Below are 18,047 nucleotides of genomic sequence, written 5' to 3'. Positions count from 1 at the left end.
GTCCAGACCCCTGGAACACAGAGAGAGAGACGTTACGGAGGGTGTCCAGACCCCTGGAACACAGAGAGAGAGACGTTACGGAGGATGTCCAGACCCCTGGAACACAGAGAGAGACGTTACTGAGGGTGTCCAGACCCCTGGAACACAGAGAGAGACGTTACGGAGGGTGTCCAGACCCCTGGAACACAGAGAGAGAGACGTTACTGAGGGTGTCCAGACCCCTGGAACACAGAGAGAGACGTTACTGAGGGTGTCCAGACCCCTGGAACACAGAGAGAGAGAGAGACGTTACGGAGGGTGTCCAGACCCCTGGAACACAGAGAGAGAGACGTTACGGAGGATGTCCAGACCCCTGGAACACAGAGAGAGACGTTACTGAGGATGTCCTGACCCCTGGAACACAGAGAGAGAAGTTACTGAGGGTGTCCAGACCCCTGGAACACAGAGAGAGACGTTACTGAGGGTGTCCAGACCCCTGGAACACAGAGAGAGACGTTACTGAGGGTGTCCAGACCCCTGGAGAACAGAGAGAGACGTTACTGAGGGTGTCCAGACCCCTGGAACACAGAGAGAGAGAGAGACGTTACGGAGGGTGTCCAGACCCCTAGAACACAGAGAGAGAGACGTTACGGAGGGTGTCCAGACCCCTGGAACACAGAGAGACGTTACTGAGGGTGTCCAGACCCCTGGAACACAGAGAGAGAGAGACGTTACTGAGGGTGTCCAGACCCCTGGAACACAGAGAGACGTTACGGAGGGTGTCCAGACCCCTGGAACACAGAGAGAGACGTTACGGAGGGTGTCCAGACCCCTGGAACACAGAGAGAGACGTTACTGAGGGTGTCCAGACCCCTAGAACACAGAGAGAGACGTTACGGAGGGTGTCCAGACCCCTGGAACACAGAGAGAGAGACGTTACTGAGGGTGTCCAGACCCCTGGAACACAGAGAGAGACGTTACGGAGGGTGTCCAGACCCCTGGAACACAGAGAGAGAGAGACGTTACTGAGGGTGTCCAGACCCCTGGAACACAGAGAGAGACGTTACTGAGGGTGTCCAGACCCCTGGAACACAGAGAGACGTTACTGAGGGTGTCCAGACCCCTGGAACACAGAGAGAGAGACGTTACTGAGGGTGTCCAGACCCCTGGAACACAGAGAGAGAGACGTTACTGAGGGTGTCCAGACCCCTGGAACACAGAGACGTTACGGAGGGTGTCCAGACCCCTGGAACACAGAGACGTTACGGAGGGTGTCCAGACCCCTGGAACACAGAGACGTTACTGAGGGTGTCCAGACCCCTGGAACACAGAGAGAGACGTTACGGAGGGTGTCCAGACCCCTGGAACACAGAGAGAGAGACGTTACGGAGGGTGTCCAGACCCCTGGAACACAGAGAGAGAGAGACGTTACGGAGGGTGTCCAGACCCCTGGAACACAGAGAGAGACGTTACTGAGGGTGTCCAGACCCCTGGAACACAGAGAGAGACGTTACTGAGGGTGTCCAGACCCCTGGAACACAGAGAGAGACGTTACGGAGGGTGTCCAGACCCCTGGAACACAGAGAGAGACGTTACTGAGGGTGTCCAGACCCCTAGAACACAGAGAGAGACGTTACGGAGGGTGTCCAGACCCCTGGAACACAGAGAGAGAGACGTTACGGAGGGTGTCCAGACCCCAGGAACACAGAGAGAGAGAGACGTTTCGGAGGGTGTCCAGACCCCAGGAACACAGAGAGAGACGTTACGGAGGGTGTCCAGACCCCAGGAACACAGAAAGAAGAAGACATTGTTAACTCAGATATAAAGGGTATAATGTCTCATTTCACATATTGATCCAACATACGTAGGCTACTGTATGTGTGTGTAGGATACTGTATGTGTGTGTAGGTTACTGTATGTGTGTGTAGGATACTTTATGTGTGTGTAGGTTACTGTATGTGTGTGTTGGCTACTTTATGTGTGTGTAGGATACTGTATGTGTGTGCAAGTGATCATCTATCATTGAAATCTGGGTTGATCTTCTCTCTACAACCTTCCGGAAGGTGTGTCCCCATTGAGCTGATGTCCCCATGTTTCACATAGAGGAGTATGTGTACTGTGTATCCCCACCTGATGAATCGGTTGAACAGGAAGACAGTACTGCGTATGACCCGTGCGGTGCGGGACTCCTCGTGCTGTGAGCGGGACAGGGTCAGCCCATCGTCCATGTGACCCTCGTGGTGCATGATGGCCTGAAACAGACACAGTGTCACGTTCTGCAGACGCTGAGACATGACGGGAGGTTTCTGACACGGTTAGCTTTGCCACTGTTAGCTTAGCATTGAGACATAACGGGAGGTTTCTGACACGGTTAGCTTAGCATTGAGACAGAACGGGAGGTTTCTGACACGGTTAGCTTAGCATTGAGACAGAACGGGAGGTTTCTGACACTGTTAGCTTAGCATTGAGACAGAACTGGAGGTTTCTGAAACGGTTAGCTTAGCATTGAGACAGAACGGGAGGTTTCTGACACGGTTAGCTTTGACACTGTTAGCTTAGCATTGAGACAGAACGGGAGGTTTCTGACACGGTTAGCTTTGACACTGTTAGCTTAGCATTGAGACAGAACAGGAGGTTTCTGACACTGTTAGCTTAGCATTGAGACAGAACGGGAGGTTTCTGACACTGTTAGCTTAGCATTGAGACAGAACGGGAGGTTTCTGACACTGTTAGCTTTGACACTGTTAGCTTAGCATTGAGACAGAACAGGAGGTTTCTGACACTGTTAGCTTAGCATTGAGATCGAACGGGAGGTTTCTGACACTGTTAGCTTTGACACTGTTAGCTTAGCATTGAGACAGAACGGGAGGTGTCTGACACTGTTAGCTTAGCATTGAGACAGAACGGGAGGTTTCTGACACTGTTAGCTTTGACACTGTTAGTTTAGCATTGAGACAGAACGGGAGGTGTCTGACACTGTTAGCTTAGCATTGAGACAGAACGAGAGGTTTCTGACACGGTTAGCTTAGCATTGAGACAGACTGTAACCCGTTACGCTATACCTCAGATAACCCATTAAGGGCGATAGACTGTAACAAGGCTCAAGATTCAAGGCCTGGTTATTTCATGTTTTAATGAATGTTGAATTTTACCTAATGAAACCCATAGTGAGTGGGTCGGTAACTGTAACAAAAGGCCTACACGTTTAAGAGATGACATGTTACCCCAGGATACCCATTGGAGGTGGTGACTGTAGGAAGTATCCACTTTTGAATTTAGAGAAACAAGGTGGCTATATTCACGTCAGGGGAATTTAGAGAAACAAGGTGGCTATATTCACGTCAGGGGAATTTAGAGAAACCAGGTGACTTTATTCACGTCAGGGGAATTTAGAGAAACAAGGTGACTTTATTCACGTCAGGGGAATTTAGAGAAACAAGGTTGCTATTTAGCGAATAGTGTCAGCCTATCTACAATGTGCCTCCTTGTTATTGCACTTTCATTCAGTAGCGTCTACGAATCACGTGATTATTATATTAAGGTATTAATGTATGAAAGTGCGTAGACTTATTTAACGTGTATGTAGTTCTGTCCTTGTGATGCACTTGTCGAGTGATTGTTGTGTATTATGTCATGTTTAAGGGTTTTGTTTTGGAACCCCAGGAAGAGATTCTGCTGTATTTAGCAGAAACTAATGGGGGATGCTAATAAAATACTGATACAGAATAGGAGATCTCTGTTCTGACATAGTTAGCTTAGCATAATGGCTACGCCACACTACAAATGCACACGACTCTGTCTCAACCAGCCGAGGTTAAACTGAACCTCTCTCATCAGAACATGTCCCCCACTGAAAACCCATCTTGCTGAATGATAAATCGTCACACCCGCAAACAGGGAGACAGAACGGCTGGCTCTTTGACACTGTTAGCTTAGCATAATGCTAATGGTTTTATTCATCAGAATGAGTGTGTTTCTGACACTGTTATCTTAGCATAATGCTAATGGTTTTATTCATCAGAATGAGTGTGTTTCTGACACTGTTATCTTAGCATAATGCTAATGGTTTTATTCATCCGAATGAGTGTGTTTCTGACACTGTTAGCTTAGCCTAATGGCTTTAATTATGTGATAAGCGTAGCTTAATGGTTTTATTCCAGCGAGACGGCCTGGAGCTGATTGAGAAGAGCTCGTTAGGAAGACATTTATAAAACTCTGTGAGTCATAACTGCTCCTGCTGGACGCCGGCATGGTAGTCGACCGGCTGAGGAAACCATGGAGACGAGCTGAGACCAGATAACTTCTCCTGGGGACTAGGCTGGGTCCTACAGTATCCTCTCTAGATAACTTCTCCTGGGGACTAGGCTGGGTCCTACAGTATCCTCTCTAGATAACTTCTCCTGGGGACTAGGCTGGGCCCTACAGTATCCTCTCTAGATAACTTCTCCTGGGGACTAGGCTGGGTCCTACAGTATCCTCTCTAGATAACTTCTCCTGGGGACTAGGCTGGGTCCTACAGTATCCTCTCTAGATAACTTCTCCTGGGGACTAGGCTGGGCCCTACAGTATCCTCTCTAGATAACTTCTCCTGGGGACTAGGCTGGGTCCTACAGTATCCTCTCTAGATAACTTCTCCTGGGGACTAGGCTGGGCCCTACAGTATCCTCTCTAGATAACTTCTCCTGGGGACTAGGCTGGGTCCTACAGTATCCTCTCTAGATAACTTCTCCTGGGGACTAGGCTGGGTCCTACAGTATCCTCTCTAGATAACGTCCCCTGGGGACTAGGCTGGGTCCTACAGTATCCTCTCTAGATAACTTCTCCTGGGGACTAGGCTGGGTCCTACAGTATTCTCTCTAGATAACTTCTCCTGGGGACTAGGCTGGGTCCTACAGTATCCTCTCTAGATAACTTCTCCTGGGGACTAGGCTGGGCCCTACAGTATCCTCTCTAGATAACTTCTCCTGGGGACTAGGCTGGGTCCTACAGTATCCTCTCTAGATAACTTCTCCTGGGGACTAGGCTGGGCCCTACAGTATCCTCTCTAGATAACTTCTCCTGGGGACTAGGCTGGGTCCTACAGTATCCTCTCTAGATAACTTCTCCTGGGGACTAGGCTGGGTCCTACAGTATCCTCTCTAGATAACGTCCCCTGGGGACTAGGCTGGGTCCTACAGTATCCTCTCTAGATAACTTCTCCTGGGGACTAGGCTGGGTCCTACAGTATCCTCTCTAGATAACTTCTCCTGGGGACTAGGCTGGGTCCTACAGTATCCTCTCTAGATAACTTCTCCTGGGGACTAGGCTGGGTCCTACAGTATCCTCTCTAGATAACTTCTCCTGGGGACTAGGCTGGGTCCTACAGTATCCTCTCTAGATAACTTCTCCTGGGGACTAGGCTGGGTCCTACAGTATCCTCTCTAGATAACTTCTCCTGGGGACTAGGCTGGGCCCTACAGTATCCTCTCTAGATAACTTCTCATGGGGACTAGGCTGGGTCCTACAGTATCCTCTCTAGATAACTTCTCCTGGGGACTAGGCTGGGTCCTACAGTATCCTCTCTAGATAACTTCTCCTGGGGACTAAGCTGGGTCCTACAGTATCCTCTCTAGATAACTTCTCCTGGGGACTAGGCTGGGTCCTACAGTATCCTCTCTAGATAACTTCTCCTGGGGACTAGGCTGGGTCCTACAGTATCCTCTCTATAGACTAGATAGTATCCACCCGGCACAGCCAGAAGAGGACCGGCCAGCCCTCAGCGCCTGGTTCCTGCCTTTCTAGGGAGTTTTTCCTAGCCACCGTGCTTCTACACCTGCATTGCTTGCTGTTTGGGGTTTTAGGCTGGGTTTCTGTACAGCACTTTGTGACATCTGCTGATGTAAAAAGGACTTTAGAAATACATTTGGTTGATTGATTGATTGATTGATTGACTGGGGACTAGGCAGGGTCCTATACTTATTCCCTATGAAGTGCACTACTTTTTGAACAGAGCCCTATGAGTCCTGGTCAAAAGTAGTGCACTATAAAGTGCTATCACAGTGGTCAGGCTACCCCCACACATCACTTCACATACGTCTACCTTCTAGCAGGCTATTGTGGGGTTGGTTAGAGTAGCAGACAGGAGATGAGACAGCGATGTACAGTACCTTTCTCTGCACGCCGCCCATGCGTGCACACTTAGCGTCCATGGCCTGGTATGTGAGCCACAGACAGGTGTCCACATGTTGGATATAACACACCGAGTCCCCGTACTTGATATCAGGAACACCCATGCCATCCACCTCCTTCTTTGGCCCCAAGTCCAGCTTTTCCTGGAGAAGGAAGTAGACGTGATGATTAATGAACATCATTTATAATAAAAAAGGGACAAGGGGTTGTAGTTCGGTATGAAGCACAGCTGAGTGACTGCAATGTATTAGCTGTGATGTATTCATTATTAACAGGCTGTAGTGCAGAATGACCCCTGCTCTGACCCCTCCTCTCTCTCTGCCTCCCTCCCAACCTGTGTCACTGTCTCTCTGAATATTCCCCAATGTTTTTGACCCAGGATTATGAGCTATAGCGCTCTGAAACACACACACACACACACAAAGACACACACACACACACACACACACACACACACACACACACACACACACACACACACACACACACACACACACACACACACACACACACACACACACACACACACACACATTTGACACGTCGTTGGTTGAAGAAATGCAACCTCAGCACTCCTCATCCCTACAGTCATAACTCATCACACCACCATGACAGAGAAGAGAAGGAGAGGCCTGAGTCCCTAATGGAGGCAGAGAGCTGTAGGAACCATGAGAGAGAAGAGAAGGAGAGGGCTGAGTCCCTAGTGGAGGCAGAGAGCTGTAGGAACCATGAGAGAGAAGAGAAGGAGAGGGCTGAGTCCCTAGTGGAGGCAGAGAGCTGTAGGAACCATGAGAGAGAAGAGAAGGAGAGGGCTGAGTCCCTAGTGGAGGCAGAGAGCTGTAGGAACCATGAGAGAGAAGAGAAGGAGAGGCCTGAGTCCCTAGTGGAGGCAAAGAGCTGTAGGAACCATGAGAGAGAAGAGAAGGAGAGGCCTGAGTCCCTAGTGGAGGCAAAGAGCTGTAGGAACCATGAGAGAGAAGAGAAGGAGAGGCCTGAGTCCCTAGTGGAGGCAGAGAGCTGTAGGAACCATGAGAGAGAAGAGAAGGAGAGGCCTGAGTCCCTAGTGGAGGCAGAGAGCTGTAGGAACCATTAGAGGACAGCTAGATGCAGAGAGCTGTAGGAACCATTAGAGGACAGCTAGATGCAGAGAGCTGTAGGAACCATTAGAGGACAGCTAGATGCAGAGAGCTGTAGGAACCATTAGAGGACAGCTAGATGCAGAGAGCTGTAGGAACCCTACACTACACATCAATCTGTTTCTACATAACCACAACTCCCAGCCTCCATCCCCAACATCTCACTACCACATACTCCAGCCTCCATCACCCAACATCTAATTACCAGAGACTCCAGCCTCCATCATCCAACATCTAATTACCACAGACTCCAGCCTCCATCACCCAACATCTAATTACCACAGACTCCAGCCTCCATCACCCAACATCTAATTACCAGAGACTCCAGCCTCCATCACCCAACATCTAATTACCAGAGACTCCAGCCTCCATCACCCAACATCTAATTACCAGAGACTCCAGCCTCCATCACCCAACATCTAATTACCAGTGACTCCAGCCTCCATCACCCAACATCTAATTACCAGAGACTCCAGCCTCCATCACCCAACATCTAATTACCAGAGACTCCAGCCTCCATCACCCAACATCTAATTACCAGAGACTCCAGCCTCCATCACCCAACATCTCACTACCAGAGACTCCAGCCTCCATCACCCAACATCTCACTACCAGAGACTCCAGCCTCCATCACCCAACATCTCACTACTAGAGACTCCAGCCTCCATCACCCAACATCTCACTAGTGCAGGAGGCATGTTGCTGGAAGACTGCTCTGTGCTGAACAACAGTATACTGTTACTGTAAGCAGTGGAGAGTGTGTGTGTGTGTGTGTGTGTGTGTGTGTGTGTGTGTGTGTGTGTGTGTGTGTGTGTGTGTGTGTGTGTGTGTGTGTGTGTGTGTGTGTGTGTGTGTGTGTGTGTGTGTGTGTGCGCGTGTGTGTGGGGCAGAGCCAGGCTGAAGTGTACCTTGGAAGGGCGGAAGCAGAAAGCAGTAGACTTGACGTCAGCCTTCTCCTTGTCCATCAGCAGCAGGCCCTTATCCTCCATGATACTGAGGTACTTCCCCGTGGTCACATGACGGAGACGGAAGGGTTGACCCCAGCGGGTGTGGCTGCCGCTCCACCTACAGAGAGAGAGAGAGAGAGAGAGATCCAATCCACAACAGAACAAATCCAATTTTGATAAACTCCCATATCTACTGGGAGAAATTCCACAGTGTGCCATCACAGCAGCAAGATTTGTGACCTGTTGCCACAAGAAAAGGGCAACCAGTGAAGAACAAACACCATTGTAAATACAACCCATATTTATGCTTATTTATTTTAACTTGTGTGCTTTAACCATTTGTACATTGTTACAACACTGTATATATATAATATAACATTTGTAATGTCTTTATTGTTTTGAAACTTCTGTATGTGTAATGTTTACTGTTAATTTGTATTGTTTATTTCACTTTTGTATAATATCTACCTCACTTGCTTTGGCAATGTTAACACATGTTTCCCATGCCAATAAAGCCCCTTGAATTGAATTGAATTGAATTGAGAGAGAGATAAAGAAAGAGAGAGAGAGACAGTGAGAGAGAGAGAGAGAGAGAGAGAGAGAGAGAGAGAGAGAGAGAGAGAGAGAGAGAGAGAGAGAGAGAGAGAGAGAGAGAGAGAGAGAGAGAGAGAGAGAGAGAGAGAGAGAGAGAGAGACAGAGAGAGAGAGAGAGAGAGAGAGAGAGAGGGGGGGAGAGGGGGAGAGGGAGAGAGAGAGACAGAGAGAGAGAGAGAGAGAGAGAGAGAGTATATTTTATTTAAATTTTTCGATATGTATACTTTGACAATGTAAGTAATAATAACTTGCCATGTCAATAAAGTCAATTGAATTGAATTGAATTGAATTGAGAGAGAGAGAGAGAGAGAGAGAAGAGACAGCGAGAGAGAGAGAGAAAGAGAGAGAGAGACAGAAGAGACAGAGAGAAAAAGAGAAGAGACAGAGAGAAAAAGAGAAGAGACAGAGAAAAGAGACAGAGACAGGGAGAGAGAGAAAAGAGACAGGGAGACAGTGAGAGAGGAGACACCTCTGAAGGTCTTTTCCCCAGTGGGTGTGAAACTGACTAGTACTAGATCATCACTTCCCAAACTCGGTCCTGCGTTCTAATCAAAGTTTGATGATGAGCTGGTTATGAGAATCAGCTGTTTAGTGCTGCAGCCTCCCTTGTGGTCCCCGGGACAGATTTCGGGACATTCTGTACTAGACGTAGTAACTAGGCTGATCAGAAAGCGTGTGTCCTGGGCCAGATGAAAACTGCAGCACTTTGGTGATGGGGTGGAAATTACACAGCAGTTTTTAAATGTCAACCTGTGAGACATTTCTTTATTTTAGCTAATAACAGTACTATCTATAACCCCAAACCTATTTATATACTGTCCTGTAGACGTACAGTACTATCTATAACCCCAAACCTATGTCTATACTGTCCTGTAGACGTACAGTACTACAGTGGGGAGAACAAGTATTTGATACACTGCCGATTTTGCAGGTTTTCCTACTTACAAAGCATGTAGAGGTCTGTCATTTTTATCATAGGTACACTTCAACTGTGAGAGACGGAATCTAAAACAAAAATCCAGAAAATCACATTGTATGATTTTTAAGTAATTAATTTGCATTTTATTGCATGACATAAGTATTTGATCACCTACCAACCAGTAAGAATTCCGGCTCACACAGACCTGTTAGTTTTTCTTTAAGAAGCCCTCCTGTTCTCCACTCATTACCTGTATTAACTGCACCTGTTTGAACTCATTACCTGTATAAAAGACACCTGTCCACACACTCAATCAAACAGACTTCAACCTCTCCACAATGGCCAAGACCAGAGAGCTGTGTAAGGACATCAGGGATAAAATTGTAGACCTGCACAAGGCTAGGATGGGCTACAGAACAATAGGCAAGCAGCTTGGTGAGAAGGCAACAACTGTTGGCGCAATTATTAGAAAATGGAAGAAGTTAAAGATGACAGTCAATCACCCTCGGTCTGGGGCTCCACGCAAGATCTCACCTCGTGGGGCATCAATGATCATGAGGAAGGTGAGGGATCAGCCCAGAACTACACGGCAGGACCTGGTCAATGACCTGAAGAGAGCTGGGACCACAGTCTCAAAGAAAACCATTAGTAACACACTACGCCGCCATGGATTAAAATCCTGCAGCGCACGCAAGGTCCCCCTGCTCAAGCCAGCGCATGTCCAGGTTCGTCTGAAGTTTGCCAATGACCATCTGGATGATCCAGAGGAGGAATGGGAGAAGGTCATGTGGTTTGATGTGACAAAAATAGAGCTTTTTGGTCTAAACTCCACTCGCCGTGTTTGGAGGAAGAAGAAGGATGAGTACAACCCCAAGAACACCATCCTAACCGTGAGGCATGGAGGTGGAAACATCATTCTTTGGGGATGCTTTTCTGCAAAGGGGACAGGGCGGCTGCACTGTATTGAGGGGATGATGGATGGGGCCATGTATCGCGAGATCTTGGCCAACAACCTCCTTCCCTCAGTAAGAGCATTGAGATGGGTTGTGGCTGGGTCTTCCAGCATGACAACAACCCGAAACACACAGCCAGGGCAACTAAGGAGTTGCTCCGTAAGAAGCATCTCAAGGTCCTGGAGTGGTCTAGCCAGTCTCCAGACCTGAACCCAATAGAAAATCTTTGGAGGGAGCTGGAAGTCCGTATTGCCCAGCGACAGCCCCAAAACCTGAAGGATCTGGAGAAGGTCTGTATGGAGGAGTGGGCCAAAATCCCTGCTGCAGTGTGTACAAACCTGGTCAAGAACTACAGGAAACGTATGATCTCTGTAATTGCAAACAAAGGTTTCTGTACCCAATATTAAGTTCTGCTTTTCTGATGTATCAAATACTTATGTCATGCAATAAAATGCAAATGAATTACTTAAAAATCATACAATGTGATTTTCTGGATTTTTGTTTTAGATTCTGTCTCTCACAGTTGAAGTGTATCTATGATAAAAATTACAGACCTCTACATGCTTTGTAAGTAGGAAAACCTGCAAAATCGGCAGTGTATCAAATACTTGTTCTCCCCACTGTATCTATAACCCCAAACCTATTTATATACTGTCCTGTAGACGTACTGTACTATCTATAACCCCAAACCTATTTATATACTGTCCTGTAGACGTACAGTACTATCTATAACCCCAAACATATTTATATAATGTCCTGTAGACGTACAGTACTATCTATAACCCCAAACCTATTCCTATACTGTCCTGTAGATGTACAGTACTATCTATAACCCCAAACCTATTTATATACTGTCCTGTAGACGTACAGTACTATCTATAACCCCAAACCTATTTATATACTGTCCTGTAGACGTACAGTACTATCTATAACCCCAAACCTATTTATATACTGTCCTGTACAGTAGAGTACTATCTATAACCCCAAACCTATTTATATACTGTCCTGTACAGTAGAGTACTATCTATAACCCCAAACCTATTTATATACTGTCCTGTAGACGTACAGTACTATCCATAAATACAAACCGTCAGTCTGACACAACACAACAGAACACAACAGAACACAACACAACAGAACACAACAGAACAGAACACAACACAACACAAAAGAACACAACAGAACACAACAGAACACAACAGAACACAACAGAACAGAACACAACAGAACAGAACACAACACAACACAACACAACACAACACAACACAACACAACACAACACAACAGAACACAACAGAACAGAACACAACAGAACACAACACAACAGAACACAACAGAACACAACAGAACACAACAGAACACAACAGAACAGAACACAACAGAACAGAACACAACACAACACAACACAACACAACACAACACAACACAACACAACACAACAGAACAGAACAGAACAGAACACAACACAACACAACAGAACAGAACACAACAGAACACAACACAACACAACAGAACAGAACAGAACACAACAGAACACAACAGAACACAACAGAACACAACAGAACACAACAGAACACAACAGAACAGAACACAACAGAACACAACAGGCTACAGAGGGCAGAGTATTTATATCCAACCCCAAACCCTGTCCTCATCAGAAACCATGAACACTACAGTATGTCCAATAAGCCCTGATACAAAACAAGGAGAGAAATCTCTGTCTGTGTTATCAGGGGACTACTGCCATGCTGTTTGTAATTAGACACTTCACCGCAAACAGTCTGTGTGTATATGACCCTGGATGGGAGGAGGGCTCTTCTTCTCTCCTCGGACTGGGGCTGACAGAGACACTCTGTACACCGTGTTGGCAGTGGGCCCCGCTGACAGTGTTACTGGGAGTTATATTAACATCGTCACACGTACAACCCCAGGTCAGGATACAGGGTCTTAAAATGAGTCAATTACCATGCCCTCTCACGGACACATCACCCTGATCTACACTGCTGGGGTCAGAGTGTTAATGGTACTGTCTCTATAGAGTGTTAATATTACAGTGTCTATAGAGTGATAATATTACAGTGTCTATAGAGTGATAATATTACAGTGTCTATAGAGTGATAATATTACAGTGTTAATATTACAGTGTCTATAGAGTGATACTATTACAGTGTCTATAGAGTGATAATATTACAGTGTCTATAGAGTGATAATATTACAGTGTTAATATTACAGTGTCTATAGAGTGTTAATATTACAGTGTTAAGATTACAGTGTCTATAGAGTGATAATATTACACGGTCTATAGAGTGATAATATTACAGTGTCTATAGAGTGATAATATTACAGTGTCTATAGAGTGATAATATTACAGTGTTAATATTACAGTGTCTATAGAGTGATAATATTACAGTGTCTATAGAGTGATAATATTACAGTGTTAATATTACAGTGTCTATAGAGTGATAATATTACAGTGTTTATATTACAGTGTATATAGAGTGTTAATATTACAGTGTCCATAGAGTGATAATATTACAGTGTCTATAGTGATAATATTACAGTGTCTATAGAGTGTTAATATTACAGTGTCTATAGAGTGATAATATTACAGTGTTAATATTACAGTGTCTATAGAGTGATAATATTACAGTGTCTATAGAGTGTTAATATTACAGTGTCTATAGAGTGATAATATTACAGTTTTAATAGTACAGTGTCTATAGAGTGATAATATTACAGTGTCTATAGAGTGTTAATTTTACGGTGTTAATATTACAGTGTCTATAGAGTGATAATATTACAGTGTCTATAGAGTGTTAATATTACAGTGTATATAGAGTGTTAATATTACAGTGTCTATAGAGTGATAATATTACAGTGTCTATAGAGTGATAATATTACAGTGTTAATATTACAGTGTATATAGAGTGTTAATATTACAGTGTCCATAGAGTGATAATATTACAGTGTCTATAGTGATAATATTACAGTGTCTATAGAGTGTTAATATTACAGTGTCTATAGAGTGATAATATTACAGTGTCTATAGAGTGTTAATATTACAGTGTCTATAGAGTGATAATATTACAGTGTTAATAGTACAGTGTCTATAGAGTGATAATATTACAGTGTCTATAGAGTGTTAATATTACGGTGTTAATATTACAGTGTCTATAGAGTGATAATATTACAGTGTCTATAGTGTTAATATTACAGTGTTAATATTACAGTGTTAATATTACAGTGTATATAGAGTGTTAATATTACAGTGTCTATAGAGTGATAATATTACAGTGTCTATAGAGTGATAATATTACAGTGTTAATATTACAGTGTCTATAGAGTGTTAAGATTACAGTGTCTATAGAGTGATAATATTACACGGTCTATAGAGTGATAATATTACAGTGTTAATATTACAGTGTCTATAGAGTGATACTATTACAGTGTCTATAGAGTGATAATATTACAGTGTTAATATTACAGTGTATATAGAGTGATACTATTACAGTGTCTATAGAGTGATAATATTACAGTGTCTATAGAGTGTTAATATTACAGTGTCTATAGAGTGTTAATATTACAGTGTTAATATTACAGTGTCTATAGAGTGATAATATTACAGTGTCTATAGAGTGATAATATTACAGTGTCTATAGAGTGATAATATTACAGTGTCTATAGAGTGATAATATTACAGTGTTAATATTACAGTGTCTATAGAGTGATAATATTACAGTGTCTATAGAGTGATAATATTACAGTGTCTATAGAGTGATAATATTACAGTGTCTATAGAGTGATAATATTACAGTGTTAATAGTACAGTGTCTATAGAGTTTTAATATTACAGTGTCTATAGAGTGTTAATATTACAGTGTTAATATTACAGTGTTAATATTAGTGTCTATAGAGTGTTAATATTACAGTGTCTATAGAGTGATAATATTACAGTGTCTATAGAGTGTTAATATTACAGTGTTAATATTACAGTATCTATAGTGATAATATCACAGTGTCTATAGAGTGTTAATATTACAGTGTCTATAGAGTGATAATATTACAGTGTCTATAGAGTGTTAATATTACAGTGTTAATATTACAGTGTATATAGAGTGTTAATATTACAGTGTCCATAGAGTGATAATATTACAGTCTTAATAGTACAGTGTCTATAGAGTGATAATATTACAGTGTCTATAGAGTGATAATATTACAGTGTTAATATTACAGTGTCTATAGAGTGATAATATTACAGTGTTTATATTACAGTGTATATAGAGTGTTAATATTACAGTGTCCATAGAGTGATAATATTACAGTGTCTATAGTGATAATATTACAGTGTCTATAGAGTGTTAATATTACAGTGTCTATAGAGTGATAATATTACAGTGTTAATATTACAGTGTCTATAGAGTGATAATATTACAGTGTCTATAGAGTGTTAATATTACAGTGGTAATATTACAGTGTCTATAGAGTGATAATATTACAGTGTCTATAGAGTGTTAATATTACAGTGTTAATATTACAGTGTCTATAGAGTGATAATATTACAGTGTCTATAGAGTGATACTATTACAGTGTCTATAGAGTGATACTATTACAGTGTCTATAGAGTGATAATATTACAGTGTCTATAGAGTGTTAATATTACAGTGGTAATATTACAGTGTCTATAGAGTGATAATATTACAGTGTCTATAGAGTGTAAATATTACAGTGTCTATAGAGTGATATTACAGTGTATATAGAGCGATAGTACAGTGTCTATAGAGTGATAATATTACAGTGTCTATAGAGTGTTAATATTACAGTGGTAATATTACAGTGTCTATAGAGTGATAATATTACAGTGTCTATAGAGTGTTAATATTACAGTGTTAATATTACAGTGTCTATAGAGTGATAATATTACAGTGTCTATAGAGTGTAAATATTACAGTGTCTATAGAGTGATATTACAGTGTATATAGAGTGATACTAATACAGTGTCCTTGTGATTGTCTCCACCCCCTCCAGGTGTCGCTTATTTTCCCCAGTGTATGTATCCCTGTTTTTCCTGTCTCTCTGTGTATTTATCCCTGTGTTTCCTGTCTATCTGTGTATTTATCCCTGTGTTTCCTGTCTCTCTGTGTATTTATCCCTGTGTTTCCTGTCTCTCTGTGTATTTATCCCTGTGTTTCCTGTCTCTCTGTGTATTTATCCCTGTGTTTCCTGTCTCTCTGTGTATTTATCCATGTGTTTCCTGTCTCTGTGTATTTATCTCTGTGTTTCCTGTCTCTCTGTGTATTTATCCCTGTGTTTCCTGTCTCTCTGTGTCAGTTCGTCTTTCAAGTCAACCTGTTTCAAGTCAACCAGTGTGTTTTTCCCCGTGCTCCTGCTTTTTCTATTCTCTTTTGCTAGTCCTCCAGGTTTTGACCCTGCCTGTTTTCTGGACTCCGTACCCGCCTGCCTGACCAGTCTGCCTGCCCTCGACCTTGAGCCTGCCTGACCAGTCTGCTGCCCTCGACCTCGAGCCTGCCTGACTAATCTGCCTGCTCTCGACCTCGAGCCTGCCTGACCAGTCTGCCTGCCCTCGACCTCGAGCCTGCCTGACCAGTCTGCCTGCCCTCGACCTCGTGCCTGCCTGACCAGTCTGCCTGCCCTCGACCTCGAGCCTGCCTGACCAGTCTGCCTGCCCTCGACCTCGAGCCTGCCTGACCAGTCTGCCCGCCCTCGACCTCGAGCCTTCCTGACCAGTCTGCCCGCCCTCGACCTCGAGCCTGCCTGACCAGTCTGCCTGCCCTCGACCTCGTGCCTGCCTGACCAGTCTGCCTGCCCTCGACCTCGAGCCTGCCTGACCAGTCTGCCTGCCCTCGACCTCGAGCCTGCCTGACCAGCCTGCCCGCCACTCTGTACCTCCTGGACTCTGACCTGGTTTTGCCCTTTTTGCCACGACCGTTCTCTTGCCTACCCCCTTTTTAGGAACTAATAAATATCAGACTCAAACCCCCTGCCCCCCGTGTCTGCATCTGGGTCTGGCCCAAACTCCCTGCCCCCCGTGTCTGCATCTGGGTCTGGCCCAAACCCCCTGCCCCCCCGTGTCTGCATCTGGGTCTGGCCCAAACCCCCTGCCCCCCGTGTCTGCATCTGGGTCTGGCCCAAACCCCCTGCCCCCGTGTCTGCATCTGGGTCTGGCCCAAACCCCCTGCCCCCCGTGTCTGCATCTGGGTCTGGCCCAAACTCCCTGCCCCCCGTGTCTGCATCTGGGTCTGGCCCAAACTCCCTGCCCCCCGTGTCTGCATCTGGGTCTGGCCCAAACCCCCTGCCCCCCCGTGTCTGCATCTGGGTCTGGCCCAAACCCCCTGCCCCCCGTGTCTGCATCTGGGTCTGGCCCAAACCCCCTGCCCCCCGTGTCTGCATCTGGGTCTGGCCCAAACCCCCTGCCCCCCCGTGTCTGCATCTGGGTCTGGCCCTGAACCCTTAAAGTCTATAGAGTGTCTAGTGTTAACAGATCGGCATTGTCAAACGGAGGCGAGATAGATGTGTCACGTAGTTCAACTTACGCCACTCGTAGCGTCTCCAGTCTCCAGAGGGAGCGGGCGTGGATGGACACAGCTCCCCCCTCGTAGTGCACCGTCCTGGGGAGGAAAAGAGAGAAGTGAGTGGTGGGTGGGTGGAGGTGGTTATGAGACCATGCTTCCACCACAGACCAGACCATTACACTGGTCTGTATCCCGGAGAAATAAGAGCCTGCTGCTGATGTCCACATAAAGGACATATTCACACATTTACACACTTCACCTTGGTATGGAGGAATATAAACAGGAACATCTATGGGGAACTTATTTCACATCCTTCCATGTTTTGCTGCTGTGTTTCTCAGTGGATGGTGAGGGCAGTAACTAGGCCTGCAGCAGGGGATGGTGAGGACAGTATCTAGGCCTGCAGCAGGGGATGGTGAGGACAGTATCTAGGCCTGCAGCAGGGGATGGTGAGGACAGTATCTAGGCCTGCAGCAGTGGATAGTGAGGGCAGTATCTAGGCCTGCAGCAGTGGATAGTGAGGGCAGTATCTAGGCCTGCAGCAGGGGATGGTGAGGACAGTATCTAGGCCTGCAGCAGGGGATGGTGAGGACAGTATCTAGGCCTGCAGCAGTGGATAGTGAGGGCAGTATCTAGGCCTGCAGCAGTGGATAGTGAGGGCAGTATCTAGGCCTGCAGCAGGGGATGGTGAGGACAGTATCTAGGCCTGCAGCAGGGGATGGTGAGGACAGTATCTAGGCCTGCAGCAGGGGATGGTGAGGACAGTATCTAGGCCTGCAGCAGGGGATGGTGAGGACAGTATCTAGGCCTGCAGCAGGGGA

The 18,047-nt window shown here is 45.3% G+C and overlaps 1 protein-coding gene across 1 annotated transcript in view; it reads right to left on the bottom strand.

The window, feature by feature from the left end:
* The window catches only part of LOC139569896 (ryanodine receptor 2-like), a gene marked incomplete at its 5' end in the record, with an annotated part of 288,568 nt that overhangs the window by 253,512 nt on the left and 17,009 nt on the right, over positions 1–18,047 (bottom strand). The window contains 4 exons of the mRNA XM_071391220.1: positions 2,110–2,231; positions 6,126–6,290; positions 8,192–8,348; positions 17,248–17,322. Coding sequence (XP_071247321.1) covers positions 2,110–2,231; positions 6,126–6,290; positions 8,192–8,348; positions 17,248–17,322 — 519 coding nt within the window. The remainder of the gene's footprint in view (positions 1–2,109; positions 2,232–6,125; positions 6,291–8,191; positions 8,349–17,247; positions 17,323–18,047) is intronic.

This window comes from Salvelinus alpinus, chromosome 3, assembly GCF_045679555.1.
Source record: "Salvelinus alpinus chromosome 3, SLU_Salpinus.1, whole genome shotgun sequence".
Lineage (NCBI taxonomy): Eukaryota > Metazoa > Chordata > Actinopteri > Salmoniformes > Salmonidae > Salvelinus > Salvelinus alpinus.
This window is presented reverse-complemented; position numbering and strand designations above follow the sequence as displayed.